This window comes from Myxocyprinus asiaticus, chromosome 19 (genome assembly GCF_019703515.2).
Source record: "Myxocyprinus asiaticus isolate MX2 ecotype Aquarium Trade chromosome 19, UBuf_Myxa_2, whole genome shotgun sequence".
NCBI classification, from domain to species: domain Eukaryota; kingdom Metazoa; phylum Chordata; class Actinopteri; order Cypriniformes; family Catostomidae; genus Myxocyprinus; species Myxocyprinus asiaticus.
In genome coordinates, this window is record NC_059362.1 from 45,416,446 (window position 1) to 45,437,327 (window position 20,882).

Below are 20,882 nucleotides of genomic sequence, written 5' to 3' on the forward strand. Positions count from 1 at the left end.
GCGATAACCTGAAACGGGCTGCCGCGTTATGGCGAACGGGCCGCGACTGGCTGAAGAGGGCCGCAAAACAGTGCTGCAATATGCCGAAGACAATCCCCCACCCCCCTCCTGAATTTGACATGTCCAATTCCCACTGCTTACGAGGTCCTCATGGTGGTGCAGTTACTCACCTCAATCCGGGTGGCAGAGGACAAGACTCAGTTGCCTCCGCTTCTGAGACCGTCAATCCACGCATCTTATCACGTGACTCTTTGTGCATGACACCATGGAGACTCACAGCATGTGGAGACTCATGCTACTATATTTCAAAGCAGAACATTTCCTTCCCAATCATCTATGATCGTTAAAAAAAACTTTTTTACGTTTTTGTAATACTAATACTCAGTGTGAATTCTCATTACTGTTGTTGAGTCATTTTTACTGTAAAATGTAATGCAGTGATTTTCAGTTTAAATCAGCATAAAGGCACTATATACTAGTATCAAGTAAATACTTTACAATTTAAATAGTATATAATTTTTTTCACATTACAGTAATGGGAATTACCTGTTTTTTTTTTTACATGAAAGTAATGAGAATTTGGGGAGGAAACTGTACTTTTACTTTAGTAAAATATAACTTCATATTTATTTCTTTTGATTTTGGGGTGTGTAGAGCCAAGGAGGGCGGGGCCGGTCCCCAATCAGCCTGATGGGGCGCGCGAGGGATAAAGGCGGCCGGGGACGACAGTTCGAGAGAGAAAGAATTGCAGGCAGCTGTACTGTGTGTTTTTGGTTGTGTGTTTGTTTAAGTTGTTTATTAAATTCTTATTTATATTATTAAGCTGGTTCTCGGCTCCTCCTTTCCACTGAACCCCCTTACATTGGTGCCGAAACCCGGGAAGGAGGAGGGATTCCCGTCGCAGAGTCCTCGACACTACCGTCCACCCAGGGGAGCGCCGCTGCCGTCCGACGGGGGACGGAGTAGCCTGACCACCCGGACGCAGGGAACGACCGCCGTCCGCGAGGCGAGTGGGGACGGGACTCCCCGACCGCCTGGAGCGAGGGAGCCGCTGCCGGGGGCGGAGAAGTGCCCTGCCGTTCCCCGGGAACATGGAGGGGTCGAGAGAAGACCGCCGTCCGCGGGGGGAGGAGGGAAGCGACTCCCCGACCGCCTGGAGTGGTAGGGCCGCTGCCAGGGGCGGAGGAGTGTCCCCGCGGGACGCCGGGAACGTGGAGGGGCGTTCTGTCCGCTGGGGGTCGGAGGTCTGACTCCGGTCCGCCCGGGGAGGAGCGGCTGCAGTCCGCCTGAGAGGGTGGTGTATTGATCGAGGACCACGCGACGGCGCATCAGAGAACCGGTGAGTTTCTTTTTCTCTCTCTCCTCTCTCTCTCTCTGTCGCTCCGTGTTGGCCTTTCCCTCGCCATTTTGTTTTGTTTTTCCCCTCCTGTCTCCTCCCAGGTCGAGGAAGGCGGGGATGAAGGGTGGGGGATGTACGTCATGCCGGGGGCTCCCCGGCCTGAGGCAACGCCGGGTGGAGTGTAGAGCCGAAGAGGGCGGGGCCGGGCTGGAATGAGACACACCCGTTCCCCAATAAGCCTGATGGGGCGCGCGAGGGATAAAGGCGGCCGGGGACGACAGTTCGAGAGAGAGAGAATTGCAGGCAGCTGTACTGTGTGTTTTTGGTTGTGTGTTTGTTTAAGTTGTTTATTAAATTATTATATACAGGTGCATCTCAATAAATTAGAATGTCGTGGAAAAGTTCATTTATTTCAGTAATTCAACTCAAATTGTGAAACTCGTGTATTAAATAAATTCAGTGCACACAGACTGAAGTAGTTTAAGTCTTTGGTTCTTTTAATTGTGATGATTTTGGCTCACATTTAACAAAAACCCACCAATTCACTATCTCAAAAAATTAGAATACATCATAAGACCAATAAAAAAAAACATTTTTAGTGAATTGTTGGCTTCTGGAAAGAAGTATGTTCATTTACTGTATATGTACTCAATACTTGGTAGGGGCTCCTTTTGCTTTAATTACTGCCTCAATTCGGTGTGGCATGGAGGTGATCAGTTTGTGGCACTGCTGAGGTGGTATGGAAGCCCAGGTTTCTTTGACAGTGGCCTTCAGCTCATCTGCATTTTTTGGTCTCTTGTTTCTCATTTTCCTCTTGCCAATACCCCATAGATTCTCTATGGGGTTCAGGTCTGGTGAGTTTGCTGGCCAGTCAAGCACACCAACACCATGGTCATTTAACCAACTTTTGGTGCTTTTGGCAGTGTGGGCAGGTGCCAAATCCTGCTGGAAAATGAAATCAGCATCTTTAAAAAGCTGGTCAGCAGAAGGAAGCATGAAGTGCTCCAAAATTTCTTTGTAAACGGGTGCAGTGACTTTGGTTTTCAAAAAACACAATGGACCAACACCAGCAGATGACATTGCACCCCAAATCATCACAGACTGTGGAAACTTAACACTGGACTTCAAGCAACTTGGGCTATGAGCTTCTCCACCCTTCCTCCAGACTCTAGGACCTTGGTTTCCAAATGAAATACAAAACCTGCTCTCATCTGAAAAGAGGACTTTGGAACACTGGGCAACAGTCCAGTTCTTCTTCTCTCCTTAGCCCAGGTAAGACGCCTCTGATGTTGTCTGTGGTTCAGGAGTGGCTTAACAAGAGGAATACGACAACTGTAGCCAAATTCCTTGACATGTCTGTGTGTGGTGGCTCTTGATGCCTTGACCCCAGCCTCAGTCCATTCCTTGTGAAGTTCACCCAAATTCTTGAATCAATTTTGCTTGACAATCATAAGGCTGCGGTTCTCTCGGTTGGTTGTGCATCTTTTTCTTCCACACTTTTTTCTTCCACTCAACTTTCTGTTAACATGCTTGGATACAGCACTCTGTGAACAGCCAGCTTCTTTGGCAATGAATGTTTGTGGCTTACCCTCCTTGTGAAGGGTGTCAATGATTGTCTTCTGGACATCTGTCAGATCAGCAGTCTTCCCCATGATTGTGTAGCCTAGTGAACCAAACTGAGAGACCATTTTGAAGGCTCAGGAAACCTTTGCAGGTGTTTTGAGTTGATTAGCTGATTGGCATGTCACCATATTCTAATTTTTTGAGATAGTGAATTGGTGGGTTTTTGTTAAATGTGAGCCAAAATCATCACAATTAAAAGAACCAAAGACTTAAACTACATCAGTCTGTGTGCACTGAATTTATTTAATACACGAGTTTCACAATTTGAGTTGAATTACTGAAATAAATGAACTTTTCCACGACATTCTAATTTATTGAGATGCACCTGTATATTATTAAGCCGGTTCTCGGCTCCTCCTTTCCACTGAACCCCCTTACAGGGTGAAATCAACCTGTTTTCATGAGCTTCACCAAATGAAGTTTTTAAGGTACAGGTGTTAAAGGAATGTTCCGGGTTCAATATATTTGTGGCATTATATTGAGTACCGCAAAAATGTATTTCGGCTCCTCCCTCCTTTTCTTGAAAAAAAAGCAAAAATGTCTAAGCTCTTCAAGATAACTTTGTAACCCTTTCCAGCTTTATGCAAAGCAACAATTCTTGTTCGTAGGTTTTCTGAGACCTCTTTATTGCGTGGCACGGTCCATGTCAGCAGATGCTTCTTGTGAATAGCAAACTCAAAATGTTTCAGTGCTTTTTATAAGTCAAAGTAGCTCTAACTCCAATTTGTGTGTTATTAGTTAAAACAGATTGTATTTGTTCATTATTGTAACTTAAATGAAGATCAAACCAAACTTGAGACAAATTTATACATAAATGCAGGTAATTCCAAAAGGTTCACATACTTTTCTTGCCACTGTATATACTCAGGGTAATGCATCCGTGTCTCAGATCACACTGTGCGTCTTGCTTTTAAGGAGACCGTCTAGACAAACAGCTGCATAATCAGCGTTAACCTCCAAACACTCATTATTCTTTATGCCAACATCAGCATGATTAATAGACATCCAGAAGTGACTTCAGACCTCTAAAGCAGATTTGAATCGCTGAGTTTGACCGATAAAATGAAACTGCTGAGAGTTTTTCCTTTGTGGATCTTCAAAAATGTCACACCTCATCAAGTTCCTTGTTTTAAAAGGAACCCGTCAGCCTGTTTTTACCCCAAAGAAATAAACCCACCTGCCTCAAGCAACAACACCAGTGCACACAATTGTCTTATGGTTATTAACAACATTTAAAAGCCAGAATATTTATGGTCCATTGGCAGGAAACAGTACCAATGGCCAGGAAAAGCTCAACAGTTCAACTCTTCCTAGTAATTTCATTTTTTACAGAACAAAAGTACTGTTTTTGGCTCAAAGCACAAGAATATTGACTATAAAAAATGCGGTTTGGTGTTACAATAATTGCACTGATCTTCAACCCTGTAACATTCAACCCCAAAACATTTTGAACAGAACAGTGTTGAATGGTCACAGAAAAGTTACATCTCTTGTAATCAGATTACGGTTACTGACTTTCAGTTTGGTTAGTTACTTTTAAGTACATTACTTGGGTTACACATCTCTAAAATAATATTTATGTAGAATGCATTTAAAACATAGATTATGTGCATTTGTTGCCGTTTCTATGACAGTCTGCACCCCTTAACAATTCATTGTAAGGAAGAAATGAGTGGTGCTGAGAGTATAGCTTATGTGGGACAATAACCCAGTAGAAAATATGGACATTTTAAATTCCATGAGCGGAAAAAAACAACTTTTTCTGTGGAAAGTGTTTTAGAAAGTACCTTAAAAGTAATAAGTAATGTGGTTACTTTTCCGATTAAGTAATTAGTAATCAGATTACAGTTTTAAAGAAGTAATTAGTAATTTGTAGTGTATTACTTTTTCTGAGTAACTTACACAACACTGGGCTTAGGGAATGTAATTAACATGATCACACGGTAAGTCAGCATGCTGTTTTCGGGAGTTCCAGTACTCTAGGATCCCCCTACATTATGCAGACCCACCAACAAGCGCCATCTCTTTTTTTTTGGAGTGGTGGTGGCGTAGTGGGCTAAAGCACTGAACTGGTAGGTTGCTGGTTCAATCCCCACAGCCACCACCATTGTGTCCTTGAGCAAGACACTTAACTCCAGGTTGCTCCAGGGGGATTGTCCCTGTAATAAGTGCACTGTAAGTCACTTTGGATAAAAGCATCTGCCAAATGCATAAATGTAAAATCTCGCATCAGACATTTTTGCATCTGCTCAAGTGTATTTACCTTTCTTTGTGGCACAACCAGAAGCACGGATTTGTATCCCACGTTGAAACCGTTAAGTAATTGCATTCACATAATCAGTGACGAGCACGATTCGAAGGTTGCATCTTAGCTTCTAACATTACATTTTTACTCCACTGATAGTTAGGTTAGGTTTGGGGTTTGAGTTGGGGGGTACAGTTTATAAAATATGCATTCCTCTTCACTGTATTACATCCTGTACAGCTGAAAACAACTAGCTTTTGGCGCCCCTCCATGCACATTTTACCAAGGAAATTGAGTTAACGCATGCCCATACACCCCAACAACACTTATAGTTTTGGCCACTGGGGGCAGTGTTTTGAATTTCAGTAAACACAGACCGATTTTAGCTAAAGAAAAGTCAACCTACTATTTCTGATTTCACTGTAAGGTCAGTCTGTTGTAACAATAAATAACTATTGGTACTTTCTAATGCTGTAACCACATATTCAGGATTGGGGGATTCTAATTAAAGAATTGACCATTGAAAACTCCATATCTGATGACCAGTAATCATAATATTGCCTGCGGGGGACAACATAGGCAGTTACTGCCTGGGTTCTTTCAGTCTGAGAAGGGAAACCTTACGCTTACGAGTTGGCAAAATCATGTGAAATCCCACGAATTCGTTCGTATGATTTTGAATGAATTCTAGATGAGCAAATACCCACATGTGTAATGCAGAAGCGGTAGTGCTGCGTGTCAGACATTGTGCACATGCTTATTCATTTTATGCCCTAATCTGAACCCAACACACTCTCACTGAGAAATCGTACAGATTCGTACGAGTTGGCTAAAGGGGTGGTTACACTAGGCTTTGAGCATGCACATTTTTTTCGGACAATGCAACGGACCGGGATATGGTCACACAGGTCAGCTTCTGGATTTAGTGTGACCGCCCCTTAAAGGTGCTGTCAGCGATTTTAGCCATACTAGAATTTCCATAAGCTGTCAAGTTGAGCCGTTAGATTAGCCACACCCCCTCTTTCCAAAACCCTGCACTCCAAAGATACCAAATGATCTTTATTGAGACCGACACAAGCAGAAACGGTTGTCAAAAACAACAGCAGCAAAATAGCGCCCTCAACTGACAACTGTTATGAGCAACATGGCATAAAAATGGCATTATGCCTCAATAAGTCGCTGCAAACACAATACTATGAGAACGTGCAAAATGATTGACAGGCAGAAAGCGTCATTGTCACATTTTTGTTTGCAGTTTACAATGTCTAGAGCTGTCACAGAGACGCAGCTTGCTACACAAGCTCGATTTCACACGTCATTGCGAAATGTATCAGAGCACAATTCATAACCCAACGCAAGTACGCGCTGCATTCTCAGTGTTGCCACAAGGGGCACTACAGCGGACTTTCTTTTTTCAATTAACTGTCATGGCAGAGTAGCAATACGAAGAGACACTTTTTGCCGAACAAGTTAGATAATACAAACATATCTTTCTGTTGCCTTTTTAGCAAATACAAAAGCTCCACCACATCCAGCTTCGTGACGCCTAAAAAACTCTTTCACTCCCTTGTGGTCCAAGGTTTATAACCACCAGAGCAATGCAAGAGTGCACCTAATGTATGTACAACAGGACCTTGTGTTGGCCATGCGTTGGCGAAGCGCTCGCGTTTGCGTACTTGCATGAAGTATGTTTGGGCCCCTAGACGTTTGGCATTAACATACATTTTGTTACATTTATGGCACCCTTTTTAGTGTCTCTTTTTGACAGTGGAAAAACCATAGAATAGTGCTTGTATAGATAAACACCCCACAAAGCAGATGTCACAAACTGAACATTATAAGCATGACCCTTAACCTCAGCCAAGTGCTTCTCATGGTTTTACTATTTTATTTAAATGTCCTTAGAGAATGAAAGTTGCTCATACTACGACATAAAACACCAACTACCAATGCAACTTGACAGTGTTGACAAAGACAGAGTTTCAGGCGAGAGCGTCATTGGAACACTTCTCTTTATGACACATCAGCGACGAGAATTTAAGAGCCATGGCCTGTATGCAGCCCGGGAGCGACCCGACACAGTCATGCCAGTGTAATGCCACCCGACAGATGCACGCTTCTTTCCAGGGGGGATGGGGGGGAGGTAACCCCCCCAATAATCAAAACAAGTAAGTACAACCCCCCAATATTTATACCAAGATTAATGGAAACAAAAAATACTTCAATACTTTGTCATTTTCAGTTTTGTGATTTAATCATTTTTAAATAAAAAATTTTAATTACTGTCCAATAAGTATAAGGATAGTATTTGGGGTAAAAAGCCCCTCTGTTGCAGGTGCTAAAGCACCCCCCCCCCCAACAAAACATGTTGTTTTTCTTAAGTGGGGCGAATAGATTTGTTATGAAGAATGTTCAATGTGTGCTTATATTGACTTTGATCCAATCACAATGGAGATTAATTTGTTTATAGAATACTTGAGATGTTATGAAATGCCAAATGTGATTGAAATGAACTAGAAATGGTTAATTATTTTCTAAAGTGGTTATTTTTAATAAGCATTATCTTAATTTGCTACTTAAAAGAGCAACCTGTCTCAAAAGTATTTGCCTAAGTTGACCAATTTTGCCCTTTAACTATTAAATATAATCCCAATATTTTACACGATATTACTATAACCCCCCTGGGGGGCTTTTCCCCCAAATGTGGGGGGCCTTTTACTCCAGGCCCACTTGTCACTTAAAAATAAAATAAAATAATAATTTTCATCAAAACAACCTTCCTTTATCATTTCTTTTCAAATGAATTATGTTGCTCCGTCATTAATTAATAAAAATAAATGACATTTTTTCAATCTTGATACATTTTGTGAGTACAAAAAAAGCTAATTTTCCAAAAGTTTGCCTTTAGTTAATGTTTGGAGGGTTTAAAAGGCAGAAATGTGAAGCTTATACTTTTATTAAAGCATTTACATTAATTCTTCTTGTAAAACGTATATATTATTTGAGCTGTAAAGTTGTTTAAAATGTGGTTTTAGGGTTTATGGCGTTACGTCGTCATAGCAGGAAGTAGTAAAACTGGATATAACTTTACACAGATGCAGTTAGTAAGTGATTTTAACACACAAAAATCATAACACATACTGTTTACGTCTTGTGTCTGTATTTTTTTTAAACAGTATTTTAACGTTTACGGATTGACCCCCATTCACTTCCATTTTAAGTGTCTCATTGTAACAGATTTATGTATTTTTTTAAAGAAAAGGAGGGACGAGTCGAAAATATTTTCTGCGGTAATCAACGTTATGCCACAAATGCTGCTAATTGAGTTTAACTTATTTTGAACCCGGACAATATCTCTTTTCCTTTTCCTTATTTTACAGAAATGGGGCCCATTAAGCATAAATTACGATCAAACCAGCAAAGGTTAAACAATAATAATAATACATAAACAATGCAAAACAAAAAAAAAAAACAGTCCAGAATCAAATACAGATGCTAAATAGAAGTTCAGCAGTGATATTGATTTAATTTTAACACCATTTACAAACATTCATATCACACTGCTGCCCTCTTGTGTTCGACTGCGACTGTGTGTGATTTATTGGCCTTCAGGGTATATACACTTATTCAGGACTAAAACATCTTAGTGCAAAACAATTATAATAGTTGCTTTATTTAAATAAGGAATAACCCTAACAAATATGATACTGTGAGGAACAAACATAAACAAAAATCATGGCAAAACAAAACCAAACAAACGGTGCACGTGACGTTCACAAATAAGTGTCTGTTTATTTCTCAAAGGTAATTCTCCTCCTCCTCCTCCTCCTCCTCACTCCAGGACAGGTCTTCATCACTGGAGTGATACAGCAAAGAAGAGTTCAACTCGGAGGAGTCCTCGAATGTAGAGCTGTTGCTCTGTATGGATGTGTCGCTGCTGCTGCTGTCATCAGGTATGACCACCACGGCTGGAGCCACGGCCGCTCTCAGACCTGAGAACACACACAGATCACGCTTTGTGTTTCAGATGTGATATTATAATTTGACTCAACAGTAAGGATAGCCTGATAGCCCAGGGCAAGCTGATGGAATGGTCACAGTAATTAGTATCCAACTAATCTGTCTGTAAACAATTGTTGGAAAAATTACCCATGTCATGCACAAAGTAGATGTCCTAAACGACTTGCCAAAACTATAGTTTGCTAACATGAAATCTGTGCAGTGGTTAAAAAAGGAGTTTTAATGACTTCAACCTAAGTGTATGTAAACTTCTGACTTAAACTGTGTGTGTATATATATATATATATATATAAGCAATATCACATGAGCAAGAATGCGATATGGCCCTACATCAGCACTGCTGTGATTCGGCCGCAGGTCGAGTGTTGTAGGTAGGGCCATATCGCACTTTCTTACGCGACGGATCATAATCTGCCATTGCTGGTTCAAGCCAAATGATGCGTCCAAGCCTCTCAAAAACATCACTTTAGAACTACTAGTATCACAACTTGGGCTGTTTCTAACATGTTATTGGAGAAACACGGATGTGTGTGTGTGTGTGTGTGTGTGTGTGTGTGTGTGAGAGAGAGAGAGAGAGAGAGAGAGAGAGACGGAGCATGTGCGATCACCTGTAGATGATGCTGTAGCCTATTAGTCAGCTTTCTGATGATATGTCATTTTGGTGAAATGCATCCTATTTGCTCAGTAAAAAAAATAGCTGTCCAAGCGGGGGTATTCCTCCCTATTTCATGGTAGCCGGTGCGCAAGAGTCTTCACTATAGAAACCGCAACGTCCTCTGCCATTTTTGTCCTCTCCAATGTGGAACCTCCGGTAAGAGGGAAACGCCTTGAGCTTGTGTAATCAATCTGTCTGTTGTCTCTCTCAGCTGTGATGAGCCTTAATGCTGAAGTTGTTCGTTTAAAACCATTTAAAGCTATTTCCTAGTTTTAGTAGTGTAGTAGTAATACGAGCAATCACGGAGTGCTGATGAATGAAAACACTGACTGACGCTGACTTCACATCACCAACTGGCTGATATTACACACTAAAACCGTCTTTTGCCTCCAACTGCTGGCTAAAATATGTAATGTCACAAACTTAAATGTAAAGATCTATATATCTATATCTATATACATATATATTAGGGGTGTAAAAAAATATTGTATCATATTGTATCGTACAATACGACGCTAACTATACAATACCATCTGTATCGTTCGATACATAAACACATTATAGTGTAATTAAAATCAAGCAGCACAATATTGAGAGCTGCAGAACAGTCTCCTCCCCGGAGAGGCGGCGCTGAACGCTCACAAGAAAACAAAGCAACACACTTACAATACATAGGCGAGAAGATCGATGGCAAAAGCCATCTGTAGCGGTACAGCTTGTCAAATTTGCTAAACAGTGTCATGTCCTGGTGCTGCAATACATCAAACATGTTTTATTTACACCGACATCACCACGCAAATCGGTGGAGTTGTGAGGCTGAAACATCAGCAGTAAGTTTAACAGCCGACACTGAGCGTGACAAGCACAGCAAGACGCTCATAAGTTATGAGTCATAACTATAAAAATCAGCAACGTAAGAAACCTAGTCTAGTTTTTTTTTTTTCACCACTAAATATCATTGAAAGAAGTTTTTTTCCTTGTTACAGTCACTTCAGCTTGATCACTGGGGGCTTTCAGATATTAAGGCATGATTTTCTATAAAGCTGCTTTGAAACGATGTATACTGTGAAAAGTGCTATACAAATATAAATGACTTGACAAACTTATTTTCTTAAGAACAACATGAAAATTGTGAGTTCATATTAGTTTTCTCTGTTCTGTTTTTTTGTTGCCAATGTCAGACACTTTTGTGGCATTTATGATTTAAAAAACATTCATGTCGAATCCTTGAATAAGTTTGAGAGAAACATTTGTGGGTGCTCATATCGTATTGTATCGTGAGGCTATGCATCATACCATATCGTGAAATTTGTGTATCGTTATTTGCCTAATATATACTGTATATATACAGCTCTGGAAAAAATTAAGACACCACTGCAAAATGATCAGTTGCTCTAGATTTACTGTTTATAGGTATGTGTTTGAATAAAATGAACATTTTTGTTTTATTCTATAAATTACTGACAACATTTCTCCCAAATTACAAATAAAAATATTGTCATTTAGAGCATATATTTGCAGTATTTATGTACTTGTATATACAGTATAAGAAAATACAATAGCAAAAACGACTGGCTTAATTCTGAGGATGGAAAGTGGTGATGAAAACATAATTACAACTGTTTTTGAAGCAAGAAACCTTAAGTGATATTATAAGTGAAGTTCAAGAAACAAATGACAAAATAAGGTGTAGAATGACCGTTAACGTTAGACACGAGACAATGTGAATGTCACGCACCTCTCACCTTTCCTCTCAGTGATCAGTGCGGCTCGTCTCTCTCTCATGTCTGCGCTCAGATTCTCCACCATGCGGTCGATGCAGTTGTCCAGAACGAGAGAGCGTGTCTGAGACAGGATGGTCTGCCAGCACATCGGACACTTGTCCTTCCGACAGCGCCACTCTCGGATACAGTGCTGACAGAAGCTGTGGGCGCAGCTCAGCGTCACAGCCTGAAGGGGTCAGAGTGGGTCAACTGAGAGTTTCTCGATACGTCAAATGTAAGATTTTAAAAGACAGAAGTCAAGGCTTTCAAATCAAAATTGTCAACAAGAAAATGTCAAAAAATATTTTGATAAATTTGTTGATCCGGTGTTTCAGTTATGTGACCGGAAATGCCAGACGAAGATTGCGTGACTGTAACGTTAAATGTCAACCTTGCACTAGGGTAACAATTGAGGTTGCATTTCGGTTATTTTACTCTGAAAAGGAGACCGAATATCTGCTACATGCATATTAAAAAAATACATGTAATCTTTTGAAAAGTCCATTTGTGTTCTTTCCCCATCATTCCCATGTTTGATCACACAATGATTTTCCCTGGTAAAGATCATTAGATCACATGATGTTGTACCTCAATGAAGAGCTCTGAACAAATACTGCATTGAAGTTCACTCTCCAATACTTCAGTCATCTGTGTGACGACTTCCTCTTTCTGTGCCTTCGCCTTCTCTTTCTCTTCCTGTGTGAAAAAGGTCACAATTATAGTACTGAATATGTAGGCGTCAGCTCGTCATGCATTCAGTCACTACACTTCCACATGATACAGATGATTAAGCGAGCACCTTTGTAACTTCCAACTCCTTATCTTTGGCCTGTAGAACTTCTTTAAATCCTTCCCGTGCGTGTTTGAGCTCATCGATGACTTTGCGGTGCTGTGAAAACAAAGAAAACATGGCAGATTCTATATAACCTGATTTGAAACTGATAAAATGATGACGTGGATGCAGTTTTCCTCTCTTACCTCTTGTAACGCCTCCTCAAGCTGCTTTTTCAAGCCCTCCTCATTCTGTTGTGCTTTCTCAATCTTAGGAACACAACATTTTTATTGAGATGTAAGAATGTTATAACAGCTTTGAAAATTTTTTTAAAGGAATATTCCAGGTTTAATACAAGTTAAGCTCAATCGACAGCATTTGTAGCAAAATGCTGATTACCACTAAAATACCTTCGACTCATCCCTCCTTTTCATTGAAAAAGAAAAGAGAGCAAAAATTAAGGTTAAAGTGAGACACTTACAATGGAAGTCAATGGGGTCAATCTGTAAACATAAAAATACTCACTGTTTCAAAAGTACAACCACTAGACTAGAGGTCGACTAAGAGGATTGTTACTTAGGTGGTGGAAAAGGCTGATAACCAATCGACCTGTGCAACCAAATCCCAATAATAACCAGATAAAATGTAGATTCGGTGCATAACATGGGACTTTTAACTGTAAACAAGCCCAAAACACTCCAGGGACTCTTACTTTGAAATGACAGAGACTTTGCTCCATAACAATGCTCTATAAGTAATTTTTTGCCAAATTAAAGGTGCTGTAAGCGATTTCACCCATTCTATTTCCACGAGACTGAGCCGTTGGATTAGCCACGCCCCCTTTCCCCAAAACCCCGAACTCCAAAGATACCAAAATGAGCTTTATTGAGAGCAGAAACGGTTGTTAAAAACAACAGCTGCAAAATAGCACCCTCAACTGACAATTGTTATGAACAACATGGCATAAAAATGGCATTATGCCTCAATAATTCGCTGCAAGTAAAATACTACGAGAACGTGCAAAATGATTGACAGGCAGAAAGCGTAATTGTCCGCAGACACATTTTTGTTTGCGGTATACAGAGTCTAGAATTGTCACAGAGACTGGTGAGATATCTCACGACACTTAATACATTAATATCTTTCAGGGAGTAGGAACATTTTTTAACATTCTTTAAGCTTTTTATAGCCTATATATTCACCAAATGAAGGGTTTTGTATGTACATGTTTCACCAGATGATTTAAAAGGAATAAGGTAATGTAGTTGGAGACATGATGTACGTGCTGACGGGGCACGTTTCTATATGTTCGCATTTTTCTTTGCACGCCCTCCCTTCAATTTAAAACACTTGATTATCTAATAATAATATACAGCAAATCCCCATGTGATTGTTTTTATCATTGTCATATTGTAGAATCAAGCCATTCTAACCATAGGATCCTCTAGTGCCAGCCACAGAGGACACAAAGAGATAATAATAATAATAATAATAAAAAACTATCAGCATAGATTTTTGCCGATAACCGGTTGGTGTACGAATCAAATCGTTAATTAAAACTTTAACTTTTTAACCATTGCTTCCGGCCAGTGCTGGACTGCTGTTTGAAATGACCTAACTCTTGTGTGACATTCGTTCCTCTTTTGTATACAAAGCGCGCGTTTCCGACTTCTCGCATGAACGCGTCATTGTGCTTACATCACTGATGCGTCGACTGCTGGCAGGAAGCGATTTTTAAAGGTTAATTAAGTTTTAATTATTGATTTATTTTGTACACAAACCTATCAATTTGCTTCAGAAGTCATTAATTGATCGACTGGAGTCATGTGGATTACTTTTATGCTGCCTAAATATGTCTTTAGGACCGTCAAATAGCCAACAGTCTAATGGCGCCTGTATACTTGCATTGTATGGACAAACTGAGCTGAAATGTGCTTATAACAGGGCTCTAAATTTTTTTTTAAATGACTACAGAGCCATTGGCTCCTAAACTGAAACATTTAGGAGCCAAATGGCTATTTTAGTTGCCACATCACAGAATTGCTTGATTTACATTGTTGTTCAAAAACAAGATAGAAAGCCAAAGAAAACAGATAATTGGAAAAGAGTGTCATGGATCTTAACCCTATATACATATGTATGAGAATATATATTAAATTGATTTTATGTATTATACATACACACACACACACACACACACACACACACACACACATACATATATATATACATACATACATACATACATACATACATACATACATACACACACACACACACACACACACACACAGTACTGTGCAAAAGTTTTAGGCACTTGTGAAAAATGTTGCATAGTGAGGATGTCTTCAAAAATAATGCCATAAATAGTTTTCATTTATCACTTAATGTCATACAAAGTCCAGTAAACATGAAAAAGCTAAATCAATATTCAGTGTGACCACCTTTGCCTTTAAAACAGCACCAATTCTCCTAGGTACACCTGGACACAGTTTTTCTTGGTTGTTGGCAGATAGGATGTTTCAAGCTTCTTGGAGAATTCGTCACAGTTCTTCTATCTATTTAGTCTGTCTCAGTTACTTCTGTCTCTTTATGTAATCTCAGACTGACACGATGTTCAGTGGGGGGCTCTGTGGGGGCCATGACATCTGTTGCAGGGTTCCCTGTTCTTCTATTTGCAAATGTAATGTTTGGAAGTCTAACATTTATATTTCCTATTGGCACACTAAAGCTGAAGATATAAATAACCATCTTAAGACAAATGCTTTTGTGAAAAATCTTATGTGCCTAAGACTTTTGCACAGCATATATATATATTAATAAAAGATCTTAATCTTTCTTTACTGTGACATAATGGCCCCAGACACAGAGACTACAAGAGTGCAAATTGAATGAAATTCCAGATGCAGTTTATTGTGCTACTCCAATCCCAATCAATAATAACCACGAAAAAAAAAAAAAAGATTTGGTACATAACACGGGACTTTTAATTATAAACAAGCCCGAAACACATGGGACTCTTATTTTGAAATGTCTGCGCTCCCAGTTGTGAACTCACTGACGACTGTTTCGTTGAGAAAGTGAATCGAATTCAAACTGCTAACCTGAGCTCGAGTTCAAACGAGCTCTTGTTGCGTGATTCATTGTTCAGGAATTGGACATCATGGCTCGAGCTGTGTTTGTTGTTATGTGCAACCAGCAAGCTCATATCATCAACAGAAAGGGTGAAAAATGGCGCGAGACACACTGGTGCACTAAAGATGTAGTCTCACAAGATTTTATATGATGAAACCGCATATGAAAGCACACACCCCAACTGTCGCCAATGGCGACTAGATTTTTAATTATCGTCGCAATCATTTATTTTAGTCTGGAGCCCTCTTATAAAAATCTTCACTTCGGTTCTGTTGAAGAAGGAAAGTCATACACGTCTGGGATGGCTTAAAGGTAAGTAAATCATGAGAGGATTTTCATTTTTGGGTGAACTAGCCCTTTAAACCCTCCAAACATTTGGCCCCATTCACTTCCATTGTAATTGCCTCACTGTAACCCAGATTTTTGCCTTTTTTTAAAAAAAACGAGGGATGAGTCAAAATTATTTTTTGTGGTAATCAACATAATGCCAACAAATGCTGTCAACTGAGCTTAACCTGAAATGAACCCCGAATATTCCTTTAAAATGTCTTAAAAGAGGGACTTAAGAAGTCAATTTAGAGTCAAACGGCAAAAATGTCAAAAGTAGTTGACAAACGATAGGTAGTTATTGATATCAAGAGAGCAAGGTGACCGATAGACAATATAATACTAATGTACATATTACAATTTAATGTTAGTAAATGAGATGAACATAATAGCTGAAATGAAACACAATATTACCACAAAATACTTTTTATACTAAACACAGAATTTGTTTATTACCATTGACAAGGCTGTAGGTAGATTTTGACAAGGGGGAGTGAACACTTCTGTTAATCAGGCAATGTTATTGGCCTATAATCTCAATTAGAGGACGACCGATAGTGGATTTTGCAGATACCAATAAATAAGGTGGTGAAAAAGGCAGATAACCGATTAATCGACCGATAGTTTTTAAATTCGATTTGTAGATTGTTACGGAATTTTACATATACTCGCATTTTTCTCTGCAAACCCTCACTTCAATTTAGAGCACTTAATTATTTAATAAAAAAAGCACTGAAGTGAGGATAAAAATATGGAGGAATATTGTCAACGATCATGTCAGTGATTGTTTTTATTTCACCTCTAGAGGCCGCTGTTATACTGTAGAACTAATGCGTTCTAACTGTCGAATCGTCTAGTACCGACCATAGAGGAAGACGTTGGAATTATAATAATTAAAAAGCAACTCTCGGCATTGATATTTGCCGATAACTGTAGTTCCAAAAAGCAACTATCGGCATAGTTTAATTGGTAAAATCGATATATCGGCCTGCCTCTAATCTCAAAATGGCCAAACTTTGGCCGAGTTATTTGCTTGGCTAATATATCAGTCTATCATTATTCAAAAGTGGTGGTTCTTGTCCGTTCCTCACCTCCAATCGTCTCTCCTCCTCACAGAAGGACTTTTCCAAGCTCTCTATGCGTTTGAGGGCCTGCTCCTGCTGTGACCTCAGCTGACCCCGCAACAATTCCAGCTGCGCCTGCAGTTCCTGCATCTCACACTCTCGCTCTGGAGTCTGATATTGCTGCCGTTGAAGCTCAGCTGCACGTTTCTGCGTGTCGCCCACACGGTCTTTCAACACCATCAGGTTCTTGTTGTAATTGTGGACGGTAGCTAGCTGCTGGCTGCTTTCTCTGCAACTGCTGGAACTTCCTGGAACATCACCAGATCTGTCCTCCTCCAGAGGTCTAGAGGAATATTTATCCGATTTTTTGCGGTCCTCCGATGGGCAGGGCTGGGCTCGGGATTTATCCGGTCCGGACGAGCGGTACAGCTTGGATTTGGAGTGCTGCGTAGGGCAAGATTCCGACTCATCTCCGTCGAACTTCCGCTTAGAGTTTTTGAGTTTTTGGCCGGAAGAGGCAGCGCTTGATTCTTTGCCTTGATTCCCAGACAAGAACGATTTCACTTCACTGAAGTTGCGCTGGACGAGGATGTAATCAAACTCCACGGGGTTGCCGTCCAGAGGGACGCCTAATCTGACAGAGTCACCCAGGTGGAGTAAACAAGGACTTCCGGGAGCGATCCGTCTCCCATTCACCCACACACCATTCAGACTCTATGGGCATAATGACAGGCATAATAATTTAGAACACACTAAACCATTAATCACTGTTTGGGTCATTTTAAAAAAAAAGGTTTCTTTAATCTAAGTGGTACAAGGCTTGGAGAATTTTCCTAAACTTGCCACCTGATGATACACACACACACACACACACACACACACACACACACAACGAGTCTAGGTGGTTTTATCAAACAGTCCTCTGTTCGTACTGTTTGGGTCAAATTTGACCCACCATAGGAATGAATGGGTGAGACAATAGCAGAACCATTTTTGTGAAATAAAAATCAATCAGCACAATGCAAAACATGCAATCACACACACACACACACACACACACACACACACACACACACACACATCAAGGTCAGATCAAAGTCTTAGTCTGACCCAATTGTGAGAAAGTTTATGCTTCGGTGTGGGAGCTGCACATCATGGTCAGGTTTGATTGTAAGCATATTGTGGCATCATTGCAAAATCTCACCCTTCAACACAAGTGGTTTGAAAAAGCTACAATTTTACAAATAATTGACTTTTATTATGTCTAAATATGTATATACAATGCATACCTTAATAATGTCTAGAAATTAAGTTTGTTACAACATTAGCTTATAGAGATCAGCCAATGCATGGAGCACTGAAGCCATCTACTGGTCATAGTTATGTTATGCAATGTTATTTTTATTCATGCACATGTCACTAGAAACCCCAAATGCATGACAAATGTTGATGTTTTGACAATCTTTCAATTAACTGAAATTAAAGTTGTTATTGAAGTGAACATAAAAATGTGCTTATTTTATATGAACATTAATGGAGTAATTGGGTAATTTAGTGGTAACCCCAAAAGAAATGCATAACATTAGTCTTCACTTTAATGAAGATTTAAGACACATGTGATGTTTCGGGTCAAATTTGACCTGAGAAGATGGAACGGGGTTCTCTATTGATAAAGTGCAGAAGGGTTAAACACTAAAGCACCACCTAAGAAAAACATACAGCTCTGTATCAGACAAACAGGCCGACAAAGACAGACAGATAGATTGAAAGATAATAAACAGACAGACAGACCAATAGACAGATAGATAGACACCTTATTGTCCGTCACTGTCCACAGTCCAGCTTCATTTTGTTTGAACACACAGTGATTTCTGGATATCATCAGTGGACAGCTGACCGACAGAATCTGATAGGTCACATTCAGACCACGACCAATTGAAACCTGATCAAAACAGAGAAAGCACAGTCAATAATTAATATATTCACCTTATAACATCAAGTAAATAGTATGTGCAAACACAAAAACCTGTGAAAAACTTGTTTCTGTAATTGCTGTCAACTTACTTTGAGTGTAAATAACAATATTGACACATTCACTTCAATTTGAGTATACATTAACAACTAATTCACACAGAAAATTGAATTAAATGAGAATATAAAGTTTTTTGTATACATCACCAATGATAGTCAGTGTTGTTTTTATTTGGAATGTAACCAACGCCACAAACAGATAGCTTAATTTTAGGCCCAGAACTATTTATGTATAATATCTGCATGTAAAATCCAGTCTCTTATCATAATAAAACACATAAAGTAAATGCAGTGTATTCTGCAGACCTCTGAATCTTCGAACAGTTGCAGCCAGTCACAATCTCTCCCCACTCGCTGTAAACACCAGATATCATCCTTTGCAGAACACTCTTCCTCGGTGTTTAAGGACGGAGGTACTTCATTCTTTTCCATCATTTCTGCGCCATTAATTACGTTTAAACTAAAGTGTTTATTGTTGTGTGTGTTTTTTCCGCCATATCTCGTCATGAAGCTGCCAAAGAGTTTTTCCACAAGAGCACAGCGCTTCGACTCTACGGTCCTGTTCATGTCATGTGACGCTCACTGGAGTCTCTGATTGGCTGCTGGCTGTCGGGGTGGAAGATAATTGGCTGCATGGCTGTAGCGTTGAAGTACTGACGAACTTGTGGCCCAGAGAGCCGAATCTTACATTAAAACACCTTCAAATCCCAGGAAGGGTTTTTTAAAATTTACACTAAATCGTATAGTGGATTTAATATATTAAAACCTGCTAAACAAATGGAAATCCGCCTCATCGATCAGTAAAAAAATATTTTGTGAAACATTATTATCCAGTAAGCACAAACGACTGTGATTGGACCATCTTGAACTGCGCTGAGAAAAGTAACACTTATCACGTGAAAGCGCCGTTCATTTGCTCCCTCAGCAGCGTTCTCGATATTTAATTTACAACCAAATAATGACACTGACAAACTTCAACCCTTGTCGATCATTTTGGCTGTGTTAATGCCAACGGCATACATTTAGCCAAAGGTGTGTATTTTTGGGGGAATGTTGATATTTCAACCTCAGTTCCTAAAATACATCTATAATACACTGTGTACACAAAATAGTTACACTCAGGACCTTCAGGACAAAAATATCCCCATTGAAACCCATTAAAACTGCAATATTTGATCCCAGTGCCATTAAAGCATAAAATCATGAATTTATTATGCTTTCATTCCGGAGCCCTGGCTTCAAAATGTAAATTGATTATATTGTCCACCAGATGGCTCCATTTTTCTCATGTTTAGCCTATGGAGCAAATACATGCTTTTCCCCTATTTTCTGTTTGCTGTATTATAGAGCACTGCAGGCCAGTTGAATAAATGATGCGGCTAAAATTGTGTGGGTGTGTTGGTATGGATGTCAGAGTGTGTTTTGAATGTGTGTTTTGAGAAATGTGTGTGTGTGTGTGTGTGTAAAAATCAGCAGTGGCATTACATAAACAAACTGGCATTTAAAGGGTTAAAATCCTGAAAATGAATGAATATTTTGTAGTTATGATCAGGACTGATGTTGGTTAAAAAATTAACTAATTGGAAGTGGAAAATAATATTAATATATAATATAATTATGCCAGTTTTTTGACGCAGACATTTTTGTCCTCTAAGGACCTCTCAGTAACTTTTTTTTAAATTGATGCACAAGGGTTAATAGACACTGAATGGAAAACATACACTAAGGAGTTAAAATAGGACAAGTATTATTTAATCCCACTGTACCTAACCAACTACAGGCTACGTCTATGCCGCTAAGGCCCTCCTAGGAACGATTTTTTTGTCCCTATACTAAGCGTATTATTTATTTCTTGCATTTTATCTTTCTTTCATTACGGTCAAATGGTAATAAATAGTTATGTAATAC

The 20,882-nt window shown here is 39.6% G+C and overlaps 2 protein-coding genes across 3 annotated transcripts in view; one reads left to right on the forward strand and one right to left on the reverse strand.

The window, feature by feature from the left end:
- The window catches only part of tmem151ba (transmembrane protein 151Ba), a 30,642-nt gene extending 29,786 nt beyond the window's left edge, over positions 1-856 (forward strand). Inside the window, exon 3 of the mRNA XM_051644388.1 lies at positions 824-856. The gene's annotated coding sequence lies outside the window, so the exon portion shown is untranslated. The remainder of the gene's footprint in view (positions 1-823) is intronic.
- Positions 857-6,945: 6,089 nt separating this feature from the next.
- On the reverse strand, positions 6,946-19,548 carry LOC127409654 (E3 ubiquitin-protein ligase rnf8-like). 2 transcript variants are annotated; one of them, XM_051644362.1, is made up of 8 exons: positions 19,281-19,548; positions 18,757-18,885; positions 16,971-17,657; positions 12,624-12,686; positions 12,445-12,534; positions 12,234-12,341; positions 11,628-11,832; positions 6,946-9,199 (listed from the first exon to the last, which is right to left on the reverse strand). In XM_051644362.1, exons 1-8 carry the CDS (start codon positions 19,539-19,541, stop codon positions 9,006-9,008), a joined length of 1,737 nt encoding a protein of 578 aa, XP_051500322.1. In that variant the 5' UTR covers positions 19,542-19,548; the 3' UTR covers positions 6,946-9,005. The 2 variants fall into 2 exon arrangements, with proteins under 2 accessions (XP_051500322.1, XP_051500324.1); XM_051644364.1 differs by having other exon boundaries at positions 9,011-9,199; positions 11,621-11,832.
- Positions 19,549-20,882: the final 1,334 nt, after the last annotated feature.